Source organism: Tupaia chinensis, unplaced genomic scaffold, assembly GCF_000334495.1.
Source record: "Tupaia chinensis unplaced genomic scaffold, TupChi_1.0 Scaffold000014_1, whole genome shotgun sequence".
NCBI lineage: Eukaryota > Metazoa > Chordata > Mammalia > Scandentia > Tupaiidae > Tupaia > Tupaia belangeri.
In genome coordinates this window covers 5244557-5265073 of record NW_006159444.1, presented here as the reverse complement: position 1 = coordinate 5265073, position 20517 = coordinate 5244557, and the positions used below count along the sequence as shown (strand labels likewise).

The 20517-nt window shown below is 42.5% G+C and overlaps 1 protein-coding gene across 1 annotated transcript in view; it reads left to right on the top strand.

The window, feature by feature from the left end:
* Positions 1-16673: 16673 nt before the first annotated feature.
* CCDC170 (coiled-coil domain containing 170) overlaps positions 16674-20517 on the top strand; it is a 121089-nt gene continuing 117245 nt past the window's right edge. The window contains exon 1 of the mRNA XM_006140007.3: positions 16674-16823. Coding sequence (XP_006140069.1) covers positions 16740-16823 — 84 coding nt within the window. The 5' untranslated portion in view covers positions 16674-16739. The remainder of the gene's footprint in view (positions 16824-20517) is intronic.

The following is a 20517-nucleotide window of genomic DNA, read 5'->3' as shown; positions in this document are numbered from 1 at the left end:
CAAGCCAAATTCTTTGTGAGGCCTAGTTTATAAGGGTGGTAATCCCATTCTCTAAGGAGGAAACTTGGAAAGGGCCCATGTCTTTTTTTTTTTTTTTTTAATTTAGATTTTTTTGCTATAGAGTGTGTGTGCTCGCCAGAGAGAGAGACCGAGAGGGAACGTGAGAACGGGGGGGATGGCCACACCACAAACTCTTCTACTTCATTTTCCTCTTGGGATTTCAGGCAAGAACACTCTGACACCTGACATGTTTCTCAGGCCACTGGGTCTGGGATTAGAACTCATGGAATGGACCATGTGGGATCCATTGCCTTAACTACCATACCACTTGCTGGCCCAAGAACCCAAGTCTTAATCCCATCCTATTTAAGCCTTTCAATTTCAACACCAGGATTTTGGAGGGAACACACTGAAGATATAGCAGCAGTCTCTCATGAACTTTGGACCTCATAAGTCGTATTCACATAATTTTACTGGAAAAGAAGTTATTTCTGGTCACCTTGAACTGTTGCATTCAGTTTCAAACCCAAATTCCCCTTGGGAAATCCGAATCCTGCCAAAGATAATAGCATTCTGGCGCCCCCTAGTGTCCACCTGGACATTCTGTAAAACCTGACTTTTTTCCTCCGCAGAAACACTGGCTTGTGGAGCTCAGAGACCATCCTTCCGATTGTTCTCCTTCCTGCTTCTCTTTAATGTGCCATATTTTCCCGTTCAGCTTACTTAATATTACTTCACCCCATTTTCAGAAGTTTTAGAAAACAGAGGGAAAAATCAGTTGATAGAGAAGACACTTCTAACATCAATTCCCACTGGTCATACATTTCTTGGGGCAGCTGCAGCCTGTATTTTGGGGCCTGTCCACACATTATTCCATATGGAGTAGGTGCCCAAGCCAGTCGGGATAAAGTATTTCAACCTGTACCACTTAACGTTTTACAATGAAGACCAGTGAGGGAGGATGCCTTTTCTGCATAGATTTAGTGTAGTTTGGCACATAGGCATTCGTGGTTTCTACAACACACTGAACACCGCACGGAGAAGGAAAAGCTCTAAGAACTTTAAGGTAGAGGGCTGAACATCCACAAATCCAAGAGTGGAAAGGACACTTTCTCATGTGTCGGGCCACCACGCAGCTGGAAGCCAGTGGGTCGTTATTTCAAAGGGAAATTGCTTCTGTGAAGAGACAAAGGATTTCCTGAGGATGAACTGGCTCCCTCTTCCAACCAAAGGGATGATGGAACTATGTTTTGCTTTCTTAGTAAAATCCAAAATTCTGTTCATATAAATTATTCCAATTCCTGCCTCGACTTTGATAGCATGACTGATAAATCATTTAAAAGTCAATGAGTCACAATTTTACACGATTCTGCTTTCACTTTTTTTTTTTTTTTTAATTTTTAGATTTGCCATGAGGTGCCTACCCTTGCCAGAGAGAGAGAGAAAAAAAAAAAAAAAAAAGGAAAGAAAGAAAAATGTCATCCCCGGGGGGATGGCCACATCACAATCCCTCCTCTTCCCTTCTCCTCTCAGGATTTTGGGCGCACACACATGCATCAGGTGTGTATTTCAAGCTGCTAGGTCCTGAACTTGAACTGCTGAGTCAGCCATGTGGGATCCGGTGCCTTAACCACCATGCTACCTCTGCTTTAATTTGATTTTTTAAAAATCAGTTCTTAAGTGGAAAATGATGTGACTGCCGAAACCTAGCAATCGAGGTGTTTGAGAAGACCCATCAGCCAGCCACCTTCCATTATTGAGATGGGTTCCAGTTCAAAGCTTCATCTGTAGCCATAACCTTATCAGCTGAGGCCAGGATTCTGATTCCGGTTGTCACTAAGATGTCATTTTTAGCTGGTTTACCAACTAACAAGGTGATCTGCCATTTTGTTACTGAGTGTCCTTTCACATAGGCGGGATACTCGCTTTTCACTTTTTTGCTCTGTCTACACTTTCAGGCTCTGGTTGTGTTTTCTGCCACATGCCACAGCTTATACTCCTCTTGCACAAAACCCGGTTCTTGTCCTTTGTAGAAAATTCTGCTATCTTCTACTTACTTCGTTTATGTCATCCCCCCCCCCCACCTTCTGCTAATCTACCTAACCCATTAAAATACTGGCTAATTTCCATCCATAAGTTTAATGACCCCTATCATCTCATTGGGCAGGTCATGGTACCTATTACACATGACTAAGCGCTTTTGCAAGTTTAGCCATGTTGAAAATTTTAAACAGTGTTTATAAGACAAAATAACAATTAAATATGCTAGTAAGAAGGAACCAAAGTATAGAACTTCTTTTCAGTTTGGGATCAGCAGTTAGCATAATGGCTATGTCACTGGACTCCCACATAGTCGACTGTGGTTCGAGTCCTGGACCCAGTGGCTTAAACTCATGCCAGGCGTGAGTGTGTGCATGCCCAAGATCCCAAGAGGAGAATGGAGGAGAAGGGATTGCAGTGTGGCCATCCTCCTGAGGGGGTGATTTCTCACTTTCTATCTCTCTGTCTGTCTGTCTGGCGAGCACACACGCCCTATAGCAAAAACCTCTCCAAAAAAAGAAAAAAAGAAAGAACTTCTTTTCAGTTCAAAGAGTCCATCTGAAATATTCCACATCATACAGCATAGACTGTTGACACTATATACAAACATTATTCATGGAATGGATATAATATTTTATTAGATTGAAGAGTCTGGCTTAGCACAAAGCTCTTTTTGTTTGTTTGCTATAGGGTGCATGTACTTGCTAGAGAGAAACAGAGAGACAGAGAGAGAGAGAAAGTGAGAAACACCCCCCAGGAGAGATATCCACATCTCATTTTGGGCTTTTTGGGCACACATGCACACACACGGCATGATTTTCAAGCCTCAGAGTTCGGGACTTCAGCTGCACGGTTGGCCGGGTGGGGTCTGGCTGCCTTAACCTCCACACTACCTGCTGGCCTAGCACCTAGCTCTTCAGGTAGGAATTCATGTCGACACTGTCGAGACCTTTGCAGAGGTCAGTTTTCCTTCTTTCTCACTGGCATAGCTGCCTGACAGGGACTCATGGGTGACACAGCAGTGAAAAAAGGATGCGATGTAAGGTGATCACGTGTGGGAAGGTTCCTGGTTCAGGCCCGGAGACTTCCCTGAGTACTCCAGGCGTGTGTCTGATGTGAATGGTTGAAGGCTGGTTGATGGATTCCATCATTAAGATCCTTTGGGAGATACTCAAAGCAGACTGCAGAAAAAGAAACTTAAAAAAAAGAAAAAAAGATGAATTGATTGCCCAACGTTTTGTATCTTGCTTCCTTCTTTTTCTCTTTCGTAAGAAGTTTTATAGACCAGGTCAATTTATGACTAGTAAGCAAACTTATACGTAGGGTAGGTAGTTTTATTGAGGTCAAATCTGTGAATCAGCAGAAGATAAAATCTCTTTCCAAAACACAGACTAGTTTATTCTAATGATGTTTCCGAGAGGGGTATCTATGCCTAAAATTGGCTGACCTTCAGTTGATAATAAAATCTAGCCTGGTCTGAATCAAAAAAAGAAAATCACTGAAATGTTCTTGAATGCTTTTGAGAAAATCTCAGCAGGATGTTAAACTCAACATAGAGAAGAAGCCAGAGCAGTAAGAATATACGAGAAACAAACTTCACGAACAAGAATTATTTCCAGTTTTTTGAAAGGAAGTTGGCATGATTTCCAAAGAAATCCCAAACATGTCTGAATGGGGTCAGGAAAATCCCACACTCTGCCTTCCCCGCAGCCAAAGCTGTAGCTACTCTAAAATAGTAAGGGCGTTTTAAAGCTCCCCAAGAAGATGAGCTTTTTTACTTAATGTAGAAACCATACTTGCTTTGAAAAGTTGATTTTAACATAACATTTGGCCAACTATCATCTTTTTATGAGGAATTTTTAACATTGGTCCTTCAAGAACTCCCAACTGGTACAGGCAGACTCCTAGGTACCGTATTTATTTTTCCATTGTTGTCTGAGAATAGCCCTGATGTCACCTCATATAGGTGGCCATGCGTGTGACCTTGACCTCCTGTTCCCTTGACCACTCCTGGGCATGCCCTAGGCCTGGACAAGGGTCCCCAGAGAGGATGACAAGTTCCCTGGTGAGTGCTTTGTGGCCACAGGCTTGCAGGCTTTGAGAGCACAATCTGGATCTTTAAAAGCCTGAAAACCTGTTAATTTTGGTGAAAAAAAAAAGGGAAACTACTCAATAGACAAGACTTTAGCATGAGGTCCAGTGTCTCTGCTTCTTCCTCCTTCCACCTCCAGCTTCCATTCTGGAATAACTTCTCTTGTAATTCTCATATTCTTTTTTTATATGTTAACATATTTCACTAAGCTAATGTACTGTTGGGGCTTGTGGGATGGTGTGTCTTCACTGGATGTTTTATAACTCTCTGCTTTGGTTTAGTCATAGAAGGCCAACTGAGTTCTGAGTTCTTGGAGGTGAAGTGCCTCTTTGCTGTTTTCAACCCCTTTCTACATTCTTATTTTCTAAATTCTCATTTTCCAGAAGTAACGGAAATGCTTTTAACATTTGTTCTTGGGCCAGCCTGTGGTGTGGTGGTTGGGTGACTGGATCCCACATAGTTGACCGCACGGTTTGGGTACTAGACTTGGTGGCTTGAGAAACATGCGGGGCACGTATGTACGCATGCCAAAAATCCCCATAGGAGGATGGAAGAAGGGGAAATGAAGAAGGGGTTGTGGTGTGACCACTCCCCATTGGGGGTGCTTTCTCGCTGTCTCTCTCTCTATCTCCCTCCAGCACAATGCACCCTGTGGGGAAATCTTAAAAAATTGTTCTTATATACTGAGTAGTTAAAAAAAAATAAAGCCTATGAGCTTTTAAAGGTTGTAATGATTTAGAGTAAGAATAAACACTATGCTTTTTAATCTTCTTTTTTTTTTTTTGTAGTGTCTTATGGGGGAATTCTCTACTCTGTATTTTAAAATAATAATCCTGATAGTTACCACTTATTTTGTACTTTGTCCCAGGTTCTGTGTACTAGGTGCCTCACATACCTTTATTAATGCAATCCTTATGATAATACCGTGGGTTAAGTACTATGATGACCTGTTTATTACATATGAGGGAACAGGCCTAAGATGGTTGAGGAACTTGCTCATCATCTCGAAGTTGGTAAATGGAAAAACCAGCATTTGAGCCCAGTCTGGCTCCAGGGTTTGCTTGCTTAAATGCTTTTATTGGGATAAATCCAAGGAGAAAGCTATAGATATAGATATAGATATAGATTCCTCCCCCTCCCACAGACACACTCAGGCTGGCTCAGTGGCATAGTGAAAACCTTCTGCTCAGGTAATGCTGCATTCGTTCAGGAGATCTTAGGATCTGGTCTCTGGTTTACCTATACTCATTGGCCGTGCCTCCCTGGTCCTGCCTGGCTGGGAAGACTGGGGCCTGGGGATTATGGCATGGGACCCTATTGAGGGTGCCTCTCTGCTTTTCATGAAAGAAATCCATTTTTAAGAAAAGGACATGATCTCTCTTATACCTTATGATTTTTTTTTCCAGATACAAAAATATAAAATCCCATTTACCTACAAATATAAAATTCAGGATTAATCTATGAAAGGCCAGCTTGGTTAAAACAGGGTAAGTACTTTCCTCTACATTTTCACTGGGCAGTTATTTCCAGCCACCTAGAAGAGGTGCTGACTATTGTCTGGGAAAAATTTGCCGACTCCATGGATCTTTTCTAATTTTTCAGTAATGCGTCTATTGATGAGTTTTGCTTCGGACTATCTTTCTCTGTCATCATCCTTGGTGACATCAACATACAACAGTGTGACCCATCCAACAGCTTGGCCATTTAGTCCTTTGATTACCTGCCTCAGAATCAATGTGTTTTTCCCCCCTATATTTCAGCTGAGCTACCTGTTCCCATGGTTACAGCCTAGTCCAGCAACTGTACTCTCTCTGGTTTTCAGTATCCCCCTCTGACCAACACCTAAGGTCCTTTCAATTCACTTACCAGAATAGCTTCATTGCAAAAATGTTTTGACCTCATCAAGACTTCTCATTCATTGATCTTATCCCTTTACTTTTCAAACACCCCTAGTCCTTCATTTTCTCCCTATCTTCATTTTCTTTACTATCAGCTTAAATTCCATGATCAATCACTATAGACTCCCTTGCAAATACAATCAATTACCTTGTTCCCTTCTCTATCTTACTTGCCTGGCCTAACCTTGACCTTGGTTGAAGGTAACTACGTTCCATTTTTCCTCAAACAATTGAAACATATGGAAGAAAAATCATACAATTGAGCTGACTGGTTTCACTTTAAAATCATGACCATAAACCCCAAAGACTCACTCAACACTGCCAAGTAATTCCTTTGCACTTGCCTATAGAGTATTTTCCAAACTTTAGTTATTTCTCTGTTCTCTGTATGATTTTTGTTGTATCCAAATACTACCTAGGCATTGATTTACTAAGTAACTTATGTTAAGTTGATTGAAAAATGCTAATATCCTAAGCGTTTTCCTAGACCAAGGGTTGTCAAACTATGGTCTGTTGGACAAATCAATCTTCCACCTGTTTTTATATGGTTCATGAGCTAAGGATGAGTTTTACATTTTTAATTGGCTAAACAATAGAGAGAGCACTTGGTGACACTTGAAATGATATGAAGTTCACATTTCAGACTCCAGAAGTTAAGTTTTATAGAAACACAACTACACTGGATTATGTTCTGAGGGCTGCCTTCACACTGCAGGAGACTGCATGGGGAGCTCTTATCATTTTGCCTTGCTGATCCATGAACTATGACTCATAGGGCTGCAACTATAATCCTGCAGCGTATTGTCATACTGTGACATTTTATTTTACTACCAGGGGCTTACCCATTCAAACAAAGAAAAAGGAGAAAAATAGATTTTTAATGGCATTTTTCTAAGACATAGTGAAGAATAGTTTTTTTTTTCTAGAATTAGATGGCAAAATGTTACTTTTATTAGGCGATGATAGTATAGTTGTGCAAAAGAATACAACATACATCAACATTACTAGACAGAGAACTCATCACACAATTCCCAAGTCAGGAAAGTCACAGAAAATTTTAGAAAATTTAAAATGATATATCTCATTACAGCAGAATTGCTTCACAAAAATTAAAAAAAAAATGAGGCTGCAATAAAAGTGACAGATGTTAACAGTACTGCTCACTAATGCATTTGCGAAGTCAGTGCCGAGGCTGAAGTGACTGAAAAAGTCTGTGTGCAACCACTACAGGTGTGAATATGTTCAAAGAAAGAAATTAAGAAATGATTCAGTACAACCCGAAGTGGAACCTGATAAGATGTGTTATACCTGAGGATGATCAAAATTTGTTGAGCAGAAAGGGGGTTAGTTGGGTAAATGTATAAAGCTTGTGAAAAGAAAAGTCTATGATTATTTACTATGTTATCTATGACTAAGTGCATCACAAACATTTGTATTTGTCAGGTGTTACTAAGACAGTGGTGTTGATGTTGAACTTTATTGGCTTTCATGGACTTAGTCATTGCCCCTTCTATGAATATTTGCTAGAAGTTGAATATCCCGACTCACCCTCTTGCATAGCAATGTATGGACCAATAGCTATAACGTTTTATTTTGATTTTTTTAAGCTCAAGGCTGACATAAAACTTTTCTGAATGAGGTAAAAACAGCCCACAATGACTATTATTAAGTACCGAATGGCTTTAGAAATGAGCTTATTCAATAAACTTGGTAATATTTATTAATCCATGTAAGTTAAAATTACAAGATAAAACACCGGTATACACAAAACTACCATGTTAGTCATTTTGACAATTGCTACTGTTGGAAGTACAAGTACCATTATATTGCTTTACACTTCCTACACTGTCAAAATTTAAAATAAGATGTGAAATCTTTATACCCACACAAATATTCATCCTCAATGCAAGTGCAAAGGAATTTTTGTAATCAAAATACATTTTACTGTACAACTGAGAAGTTTCCATATAAGCTTCAACTGGAATTGATTAATTTATAATTAAGAACATGCTGAGAGGTACATATCAAGATAAATATCGACATAGTTTACAAATGCTTTCCAAGTGGTTAATATGTTCAATTACAATCACATGCTTGTTGGGGGAAATCAGTATTTGACAGTACCTATACACATGCCATGACATTTTCAAAGATAAAATGTGTCAATTTTCATTACACGTAAGCATTAAGAGACGAGCATTTGCAATAAATTTTGATGACAGTAAACATTAATCTTGAGCCTTAGTTAAGTAAAATGTTATTCAACCCTCAAAAGAATTTTTTGAGAGAGATTTTTGCTATAGGAGGCTTGTGCTCACCAAAGAGACAGAGAGAGACAGAGATAGAAATAGAGAAATCACCCTTCTCCCCAGGGCAGATGGCCATGCCACAGTCCCTTCTCTATTCCCCTCTCAGGATTTTGGGCATGCATGCACATGTACCTGGCATGAGTTCTCAAGCCTTTGGGTCTGAGACTTAACCATGTGGGAGTCCAGTGATATGACCATTGTGCTATCTGCTGGCCCCAAGAATTCTATTCTCAGTGTTACAAAAATTTTAGTCAGTTACTATTATATTTTTAAATGTAGTTATTCTGAATTAATTTGGTATGATTTAAAAATAATATTGCTATCAATAAAAAGATGAAGTCAAAACTCATTGCATATGATACCCTTGAAAGCATCAAGAGATTATAAAATCTTTGAAGAAAAATGAAGCAATGAAGCTTATAAAGTACTTTCTCTTGTTATAAAACAATATAATATATAACAGGTACCTTCATCTGTTATTGTGCTGCTAAACAGAAATACCTAAAACTGGGTAATTTACAAAAATAGAGGTTTACTTGACTCACGGGTCTGGTGGCTAGAATGTCCAAAGGCATCACAAAATGGTGCAAGGCAGAACTTACTGACATCACACCTAATTACATTATCTCACCCAAAAGCCCCGCCCTGGGACACCATGAAGGGATTATGTTTTCACTTAATATGTTTACAATGAAATCAAGTGCCAACAAATGAACTTTTAGGAGACATCCAATCACCATCCACTAATAACAAATTAAAAATACGGACCTTTTGGGAACAAGCTGTTACCCAAACCATAACAAAGATAGTTGGTGGTCTAAATATTCTGACCATCCTCCCCTGCTGCCCTGTCCTTTTACCACAGCCTCCCATCGGTCCAAACTACCGGCAGTCTGAGTGCAGGAAAACTCTGTGCTTTTCAAATCACATCCCTGAAAAGAGAAAGAAAAACATTTTGCACTGAAAAGGCTTCAAGTGTTTGTTTTTAATTGTCCTAGTCAGTAATCTCTAACCAAATGTTGGTAATGCTTTTTAAAATAGATTACACTGGGACCAGCAATGACGCAATGGTTACATTGCTGGACACCCACGTAGTCGACTGTGGTTTAAGTCCTGGGCCTGCTGACTTGAAACTCATGCCAGACACGTGTGTGTGCGTGGGTGCCCAAAATCCCAAGAGGAGAGTGGAGGAGAAGGGATTGCAGTGTGGCTCCCCCCACCCCGGGGGAGGGGTTCACTTTTTGTCTCTGTCTCTGTCTCTGTCTCTTCAGTGAGCGCGTGCACCCTATAGCAAAAATCTCTCTGAATAGACTAAACCCAGCTGATGATATAATCTATGTGAGTCCTCCTGTTCTGGAGGAAGGACAAACAAAGGGTCTCCAGCTGCCCGGAGTTAAGTTACGACGACTATTTCGTGGTATGTGTGTATGTATGTGCGTGGTGTTTTAGACGGAGTCTTGTGTTGTGATCTGTGTGCCTTAGCCTCCAGAGTGGGTGGGGCTGCAGTTATGCACCCCGCTTTGTAGGGTGAGCCAGAAATTGAAACTGGGACTCCCTTGTGGCCTCAGCCTGCCAAGCAGCACAGTTCACTGTGGCTTGGCCAAAAATTTTCATTTTTTTAAAAGTAACATTTGGCTTGCATTTTGAAATTCATGATAAATGCCAGAAATGTTTTTTATTTGTTTTAGAGATTTTTGCTATAGGGCACTTGCACTTGCTGGAGAGACAGAGAGAGACAGAGAGACAGAAAGAGAGAAATCACACCCCCCCACCCCCAGGAGGTAGGGTCAGGTTGCAATCCCTTCTCCTCTCAGGATTTTGGGTACACACACGCATATACCCAGCATGATTTTAAGCCACTGGGTCTAGGACTTGAACTGCAGTTGGAGTCCAGTAACATAACCATTACGCCACCTGCTGGTTCCTATTCTTCACTTTTGTATCCACAAAAAGTTGTTTGAAGGTGTTTTTTCTTTTTCTTTTTTTCCCTTGGAATTTGCTTAATTTTTAAAATGTTTTATTTTATAATTTCTTATTCACATTTAATTGTTGAACATTCTTATTTTTGCTATAGGGTGTGTTTGCTTGCTAATGAGAGACAGAGAGAGAGAGAGAAAGTGAAAAGGCATCCCCAAATGGGATGGTCATGCCATAATCTCTTCTCCTCCATTCTCCCCTTAGGGCTTTAGGCACACACACATACCCCAGTGTGCTTTTCAAACCTTCAGATCCAGGACTCGAACTGTGTATTCAACCATGTGGGATCCAGCTGTGCTAATTACCATGGCACCGGCTGGTCCTAGAATGGTTTTTCAAAGCTAGCATGTAGTGTGTGATAATCATTTCAAGACTATTACCATATTAATCATCTTCAACAAAGAATATTACATTATGTTGTGCACCTTCAATTTTCATCCCAGATTTATACATATATATGTGTGCACATGTATTTATACCTGTGTGTGTATACATAGAATAAAAGTGCACAGCATAATGTAATGTTCTTTAACCAATGACTAATTCCAGCAGAATAGTAAGTCTTATTATTCATAGTAGTTATGTTCTATAAGGTTTCTGTGACTACTGAATTAGTAAATAATGAACCTTTGCTCAAGAAGAAATACAGGGTTAGGATCCCATGAGACTCTGCTCGCAACATGTTTTTTAAAAAAAGAAATATTTAATTTTACTCATTATTTTTATTATTATTTTTTAATTTGACCAGAGAGAGACAAAGAGAGAGGGAATGTGAGAAAGCAAGTCCCCAGGTCCAGAACTTAAACCATGGTTAGCCATGCGGGAGTCTAGCAGCCCTAAGCACCATGCCACCTGCAGGCCCCAGGTTACAACATTTTAATCAACTGATTGACACATAACCTTATTTTATGTGTTTTTGTTTAAAGACACATTATTTAATAACATATTGTTGATTCATTGACACTGAACTTGTGGCCAACAGCAATAACTCAGGCCTGAACAAAGCATCTCTATTCAACTTCATTTATTTATTTTTTAAAATTTGAAGAGAGAGGGACAGAGAGATAAAGAGATAAAGGAAGATGAGAAAGCAAGTCTCCAGGTCCAGTACTTGAACCACGGTTGGCCATATGGGAGTCTAGTGCCATTAATCACCATGCCACCCACTGGTCCCCTGAACAAAGTGTCTCTAACATGTACTTTCTCTATGAAGCAAGCCACAGCTTTATTATTATTTAATGAGAGAGAGAAAGAGAGAGAGAGGGATCTAGAGAGAGGGAGACATATTATTCAGCTTTCAAAATTATTCCTCTTTTATTAATCAAAGTAGTTCATATACAGTTAATGTTTTAGAATAAGACACTTTACTTTCATCAAACAAAAAAAAGCTATAGTCAACGTACAAGTCTCTCACCTTCAGGGCCGGCAAGTGGTATAGTGATTGAAGTGCTGGACTCACACAAGGCAGACCATGGTTTAAGTCCTGGACCTGGCTTGCTTTCTCACTTTCTCTCTCTCTCTGTCTCTCTCTAGTCAAATTAAAATAAATGAATGAATGGATAAATAAAATTAAATAATTATTATTTTTAAAAAAGTAAGTCTCTCACCTTTAAAATTAGCAAAGTTGTAAAGAGTATTTTAAAATTTCGGAATACTGAAAATGCCTGTTCTGTGAAGAGCATCCGTGACGTGTGTTGCCCCTGTGCAGTGCGCAGCCTGGCTGATTGCACGTGGCAGCCTGCGCAGACGGGGTAGATGAGTGCAGTTTGAGAATGAGCATTAGTAACGCCGAGCAAAGGTGGAGAGAATGCGGAGCCTAGAGACTTCACTTGAAACACCTGCCATTTATGGGGTGTGAACATGACCCATCTCCCTCTGTGACCTCAGTTTACCCATCAGGAATAAAAGGATAGTTGTCCATGCCTCAGAGGAGTTGATATGAAGAGTAAAATTAATAATCTGTGCAAATCAAAAAGTAGACATACACTAGGTACCCAAAGTTAAAACACCTTCTTTTCCTATAAACAGTGGGGCTTTCTTGAAAGTTTCAGAACAAGGAAATAGTCTGATCGTATTTGGATTTAGAAAAGGGATTATTGAGGGGCCAGCAGATGCATAATGATTATGTCGCTGGATTCCCACGTAGTCCACTGTGGTTTGAGTCCTGGACCCGGTGACTTAAAACTCACACTGGGTGCATGTGCATGCATGCTCAAAAGCCCGAGAGGAGAATGGAAAAGGGATTGCAGTGTGGTCATCCCCCCCTCTCACTTCCTATGCTTTTTAAATTTTTTTTTTTAAATGAAGTCTTAGAAGACTCTTCATACGTATGGAAAAAAAGGAAGAAAATTGATCCTAAAAATAAATGAAATAAAAATTTATGAAGACGTTTGGAAGCCACATTGATAAATTGTTTTATAAACAACTGGCTATATGTCATGACAGGACACAGAAGGGAATCTATTTTAGGATGAACTGATCAAACTAAAATCATTGCCAAAGAAGGGTTCATTTATTAGGGAGATCAAATAGGGATGAGCGAAAAACCAAAACCAGCTTGGGAAAAGACAAGAGTGACTTGAAAGCCCTTCAAATGCTGACACTTAACGATAGCAGGGGAAGATGTCAGTCATCTGTTTGGTTGCCAGGAAAGTCATGATATATTTTTTCCATGTCAAAATTCATCCTGACTTTTCTGACAACCCAATATATTTCATCAAATAATCGTCCATTAAATGACTTAGGCAATTGTTTGAAGCCTTTGGTAACATTTCACTCAGTGAGGTCTTAGTTCATCTGGACTGACATAAAATTTCTTAGACTGGGTAATTTATAAACAACTAAAATTCATTTCTCATGGTCCTAGAGGTTGGGAAGTCCACGATCCAGCTGCCAGCAGATTGGGTGTCTGGTGAGGGCATGTTCCTTGTGGGTGGATGGTGCAGTGCCTTTTTGGCACTCTCATATGGTAGAAAGAACATGGGGACTAGCTTGAGTCACTTTTTTTTTTTTTTTTTGGAGAGATTTTTGCTATAGGGTGAGCCAGGAAGATAGAGAGAGACAGAGAGACCGAAAGCGAGAAATCACCCCCCAGGGGGGATGGCCACGCAGCAATCCCTTTTCCTCCATTCTCCTCTCGGGATCTTGGGCACGCACACACATGGGGCCAGTGTGAGTTTAAGCCACTGGGTCCGGGACTCAAACCGCAGTCAACTACATGGGAGTCCAGCAACATAGCCATTACGCTAACTGCTGGTCCCCTAGCTTGAGTCACTTTTATAGGGCACACATCTCATTTGTGAGGGTGGAGCCCTCATGAGCTAATCACTTTCCAAAAGTCCCGCCTGTTAATACTGTCACAGGGGTATGGGAAGTTGGGAGATGGTGAATGAGGTGGGAGCACAAACATTCAGACCACAGCAAGTTGTTTAGGATGATATAAAAATCAAATACATTCATGTAAACAGTCTTTAGGCAACAAAAATGTCCTAACTGTGGTTTCAACAACAAGCTTTTATACATGTCAAAAAGCTCTAAGAGTTGTTCCCGTATTACAGATTTTCCTATGAAAAACATGTACATTTTGAAAACAAAGCAAATAAACAAAAGGAGGAAGCCAGAGTAATAACTTCGTGAGCCGCAAGAAAACTCTGAAATAGAAGCCCTTGTGGCAAAATAGATAGCGCTCTTCATGGCTCCCAGAGCTACTGAAGGAGTATTTGATCATACTGACTCAGCTGTATGGCAGCGGGCCAGGCTTATCAGTATCAGTTAACATTATAGCAGAAAGAGCTGGATGTTCTGGTTTAAGCTGGAAGTGCTCTTCCCATTCCACACTGCGGTTGCTCCATAGACAAACAGAATATCTGCCCGTTTCCTCCCGGGGCTAAACTTGTCCCCAGCTGAACTCTCTTCTCCTCCTCTCTGCTTTGTCTCCTTGCAGGCCGGCCAGGCTTCCCCAGGCTTCCAGCCTGGCTGCCAAACTGCAATTCTGGATAATCCCACCTCCAAATCTTCCCGTCTCCCCCTCACCGCTCCCATTTCCTCTAGTCCCAGCTCTCTCTGGCCTGTTACAGCCCCTTCCTCTGCCTCCTCGCCTCTTCTGCAGCCTCCCCCATCATAACCCACCGACTGCTGCCCTATTTTGTTCCTGGGACTGCAGTGTTGCTCTTCCAAAGCCTGAGCTGCTGGAGCTCCTACACAACACGCCCATTTCCCGCCTGGCGTCTAATTAGGAGCATCCCTCTTCTACAAAGAAGCAGTTAAGGACTGCTGACTGTGGCTTGAACCTTGGACCTGGCGGCTTGGAAATTACAGGGCATGTGCACTTGCGTGCTCAAACTCTCAGGAGAATGGAAGAAAAGGGATTGTGGGGTGTCCACCCATCCTAATGGGTGATTTTTCATTTTCCCTCTCACTGTCTCTGTCTCTCTCCTCTCTAGCAAGCACATGCACCCTCTGGCAAAAGAAAGAAGGAGAGAGAAAGAAGCAGTTATATGCAAGGTCAAGGTTTACAAGGTAGTTCCACTGGTTGCTTCCTGTCTGTTGTCACTGGAAAACAAAAACAAAAACAAAAACAAAAACAAAAAAACTGGAAGTCTGTATTGAGTAGTATAGACCAGAGGGTTCTGCTCATGCATGGAGTTCTTGAGACATCTGGGCTGGAGTGTGCCAGAGAAGAGAGAGAGGAAGAAAGCACCCCCAATGGGATGTGATCACACCAAGACCCCTTCTCCATTTCTCCACCCTGTTGGGATTTTGGGTACTATTCACTTGTGCTTGGCATGTTTTTCAAGCCAGGGGGCTGGGATTTGAACCACGTGGTGGGCTATGTAGGATCCAGTTACTTTAACCAATAGGCTGTAGGGCTGGGTTTTTTTTCCCCCTTATATGTTTGGATTGGGTGTGTCAATGTTAGTGCAAAATCAAAAGTCATTGTGAAGACCAAGAGATCCTCAGAGACAGTAGTAGATGTGGGTTGGATAGAATCTAAGAGAAGCTGCCATAGCTCTGCTTTCATTTAAATTTTGAACAGCGCAAGGGTCTATCGAGAGCAGTGAGTGTGGATTCCATTTTCAGCTTCTGTTACAAAGGGTAGGACTTCAGGCAGGTTACTCACTTTTTCTGGGCTTGAGTTTTGTGGTCTGGGGTCTGAGGTTCACTTTACCACTTACCACCTGTATTCTCTTGGGCAATTTTTAAATTTCCCCGTGATTGTTTCCTTAAAATGAATTATCCTGGGGCTGGCAGGTGGCATGGTGGTTAAGGTGCTGGACTCCCACATGGCTGACCACTGTTTGAGTCCCGGACCTGGTGGCTTGCTTCTCACTTTCCCTGTCTCTCTCTAGTCAAATTGAAAATAATAATACATAAAATAAAATTGAAAATTTATTTAAAAATCAGATTATCCTGGGCCAACAGCTGGAGTGGAGGTTAAGGGAGCTGGAGTCCACACAGCCAACTGGCAGATGGAATCCCAGACCCAGCAGCTTGAAAAAGATGCTGGGTGCATGTGTGTGTGTGCCCAAAAGAATGGAGAAGGGATTGTGGTGTGGGCCCCCTCTCATTTCTCACTTTCCCTCTCTCTTGCTCTGTCTCTGTCCAGTGAGCACAGGCACCCTACAGCAAACAAGCAACAGGAAGGATTATCCTAGCATTCTCTTCATAACGTTGTTTTGTTTAATGAGCTAATGCTTGGGAAGCCCGTAGAACACCTGGTGGAAGAGCATGGGGGATTACTCCTCATGAGAAGCTAGGGCTCTACTAACAGGAGTATTAACCTCAACCTGTATCTCCTAGTTGCATGATTCATAAAGTTAAACAAAAAAGACGCTCGCCAGGATAAGCTACATAATTGGCAAAGCCCAGTACAAAATGAAATGCATGAATCTTTGTTCAAAAGTTATTAAGAACTTCAAGACAGGGATGCAAAGTATTAAAGCGAAAGACTAGAGCTTGTGCATCCGCAGCGTCTGCGCGCCTAGGAAGACCTCCCTGGAGATGCACGTGCATTGGCACACAGTGGGTGTTCAGTAAATGCTCTGTTCACCTTGCGGACTCTTCTACACCTCACACTCGCTAGCACTGTTAACACTGACACTCGCTGTCCTTGACATAAGGGCAAGACCTGGCGTTGCGCGCCATCTCCAACCAAGTCGCTCTGGCAGTCGTTGGCGGCTCAGCTGCAGACCCTTGCCTGGAATCATCCTCGGAGACTCGAGTCTGCCTGGCGCTCCGGGGCGGGTCTCCAAGGCCGCCCGCGGCTGGGCCACCTTGCTGGTGTGCAGCGGGGCGCGGCGCCTCCCCGCGGTGTTTACCGGTTGCCCGTGGAGACGCGCGGGGCGCCTCCATCCGCTGGCTACCGGCGCAGCGGCTTTGCTCAGACCCGCTCCGGGTCGGAGAGTGCTGGGGGCTCTGGCCAGCATGAGCCGCCTAAGTTCCTCGGGATCCAAGCACCTGGAACGGACAAGTGACGCCGCGTTGAGTGTCGCGTCGCCGGCGCTGGAGGTACTGTCCCAGCAGCTGGCCGCGCGAGGGGTGGCCCCACCTGCTTCCTGGGGTCCTCTCCGCAGCCGGAGAGGCCGCAGGGGTAGACGAGCCCCAGGAGGGGCCCAGGCGCCTCTTTCTCGAACCCCTCTCCTCCTGAATGCGTGGGCGGATCAGAGATGCCCCAGAGGGCAGTGGACTGGGGTGGCCCGCGGCGCAGGTCCCGAGTTCGTGCAGAGCCCGCGAGTCCTCCGTCGTGTCGCTTCTCTGACCCCTCACACCGCTTGAATCCTCAGACGGTGTGCCTGGCTCTTTACCCCGCCCCACTCCCAGCGGATAATTCCTTCATTGAACTTACACTGGCTACTGGGCAATTTCTCCAACCTCTGATGTGTAGGATTCAGGCCCACGCTGAGTGCGGTCGCGGGCCTTTCCGTTGCTAACCACTCCAGAAACATCCTTTACTCGTTCACTCCCAGGAGTTACCTTAGGCACCGGGGACCTGCAGGCATCAGCTATGCTCAAGCGCCTGCACACGCATGCACGCACGCACACGCTCGTGTGCACACACACGCATGCGGTGCTCTGGCTGGCTCAGCCCGGGGTAAGTAGCCACCTCTGGAGTTGCCACGCGGGCGGGTCAGGTACGGCGTGTGTCTGGAGCGGTTGCCCGAGGCTGGGGGACTGTGCAGCGAGCTGGAACCTAAGGGGTGTCCTCAGGGAAGTTCTGCCGACCTCACAAATCGCCGGCAGACGTCCAAACGCGAGCTGCCCTCCCTCAGGCTGTCTGAATTCTAATATTCTCCAGCTCTGATTCCTGGCGTGTTCTCGTTTGTGAAAAATGAGTGACACCGTGTACAAATAAAACGATCAATAGTTTTCTGCCACCTGATATTTTTATGTTTGACGTTATTACCTTTTTGCCCCACGTGGTATCCTTTATGAATCTCCTGTTACTCGACTTATAAGTAGGTGGTATTTTTATGCTACTTACATTTTTCTTTGACGAGCCCACTAAAAGTAAACTATAGACATTATGACCCTTTATCCCTAATACTTTGGTGTGTATCTCCTACAAATAAAGGACCAAATTGAGTATATTTAGCATCATGACAATATTATTTAATGTACGATATCACTAAAATTTTGCCAATCATCAAATTCTTGTAATTTTTTTCCATTCCAAGATCACCTACTATATTTCATTGTTTCTTTTGAAAATATTTTTAGACTTCCCAAACAATTAAAAAATTTTTTTTACTTTATTTATTGTTATTTTAAAACTTTGCTATGGGGCACAGATGCTCACCAGAGAGAGAAAGGAAGAAAGAGAGAGAGAGAGTGAGAGAGAAAGTGAGAAAGCAAGCTGCCAGGTCCCGGACTTGAACCGCAGTCAGCCATGTGGGAGTCCAGTAGTACCTCAACCACCATGCCAGGTGCTGGCCCCTATTTATGTCTCTTTAAACCTGAAACACTGTCCCAGATTTAAAACTTTGTGTCTTTGATTATGCTGCCATCTGGGTCACTGGTTTTGTAGAACAGGTTTATCTAATTGTTCTTCAGTCATCACGTGTGTCTTAGGGTCACGTCAGGTGGTTACATGTCGAATCCGCTCAGGCTTTTCCACTGTAAGATACTTCCCCCCTTTAACATAAATAAGTGATCATATTAGTTAACTAATTGTCTTGAATCAGGTGGAGGTTTTTTAGAATAAGTCAAGACCTACAAAAAGGAAACTTTCCACCAAGTCCAAGTTTTAAAAAATAACTTATTTAACTTTATTTATTTAATTTTAATTTGACCAGACAGAGAGAGGGAGAGACAGAGAGAGAAAGCAAGCTGCCAGGGCCAGAATTCGAGCTGCGGTCAGCCACGTGGGAGTTCAGCGCCCCTAACCACTGTGCCATCTGCCCGCCCCAGGAAGCCCAAGATTTTAATTGACTCGGGACTAGCAGTTAGCGTAATGGCTGTCGCTAGACTCCCACATAGTGGACCGCGGTTCACATCCCGGACCCGGTGGCTTAAAACTCACGCCAGGTGCGTGCCCAAGATCCCAAGAGGAGAATGGAGGAGAAGGGATTGTGGTGTGGCCATCCCCCCTGGGGGGTGATTTCTTGCTTTCTGTCTTTCTCTGTCTAGCGAGCGCACACGCCCTATAGCAAAAAAACCTCACCAAAATAAATAAATAAATAAATAAAATAAAGATTTTAATTGACTTGAAAGGGCTAAATATTTTTGAGAACAAAAGTAGCAGCAGAAATACAAGAATGCATTACAATTAAAATGTCAATTTACAGGTTACTTCTTCTGACACGCACCATGCTACTTTCTGTCTCTGTAACATTGACTATTCTAGGTTCCTCAGGTAAGTGGGGTCAAGCCATTTTTGTCCGTTGGTGACTGGTTTATTTTGTATAGCATAATATCTTCAAGGTTCACCCATGCAGTAACGTGTGTCAGAATTTTCTTCATTTTTAAGGATGAATAATAACCATTGTATGCACACACCACCTTTTGTGTCTCCATTCTTTGTTAATGGACACTCAGACTGTTTCCATTTTTTTCTTTTTAATTTATTTTTACTTTTTAGATTTTTGCCATAGGACAGATACACTCACTGGAGAGAGACAGAGAGATTCACAGAGAGAGAGAGAGAAAAAGTGAGAAATCATCCCCTGGGGGATGGCCGCACTGCAATTCCTTCTCCTTCATTCTCCTCTCAGGATTTTGGGCAAGCACACACAAGCACCCATCATGTTTTTCAAGCTTCTGGTTTCCAGATTTGGACTGCAGAGTCGGCCCTGTGGGATCCAGCTACCTTAACCAGTATGTCACCTGCTGGCCCATCCACCTTTTGACTATTGTGAATAACACTGCTATGAACACGAGTGAACAAATAGCTCTTTGAGACTCTGTTTCCAACCTTGTAGGTACATAGCCTGTGTGGAACTGCTGGGTGACACGGTTACCCTAATATTAATGTTTTGAGTAACTACCATATTGTCTTCCATCATGGCAGCACCATTCTACCTTCCCACCAGCAATGCACACAGATTCCAATCTCCACTCATCCTGTCCCACACTGTTATTCTCTCTCTATCGTAGCCATTCTAACAAGTGGGAAATAGCCTCTATTTCCACTTTTTATGCCCCAAATCCCAACAGGATGGAGAAATGGAGCGGGGATTGTAGTGTGACCATGCTGCATTAGGGGATGTTTTCCCCACCCCACTCCCTACTTAACCCTCTGTCTCTGGCTGAGCACCCATACCTTCTGGCAATAATAATAATAATAACAATAATGATATATCTAACTCTAATCCCATATCGTCATGGGAATTTAAGTCTGAAGTCTCTCTGTTCTCTCTTTCTCTATATATTTGCTTATATAAATATAAATATATATATAAAAATAAAAAATAAAAAAAGCAAGAAAGAAGAGAAATAGAAAAGTTGGTATGTTTTTCAAGCTGCCTGGTCCAGGATTTGAACTATGGAGTTGGCCATGTGGGACCCAGCACCTTAACCACCATGCCAACTGCTGGCTTGATACTAACTTTGAAGTGCTCATGGGACTGAAGTGATATTCAGTAAATAGTGTAAATAGTGGAAATGTGAAACTCTAGCTAGAAAGGCTGACGTGGGAGCCATCAGATACTGGAAACTGTTGAAATCATGGAAGGGCATAAAGGAGGCCAGGGAGGGTGTCTCAAGT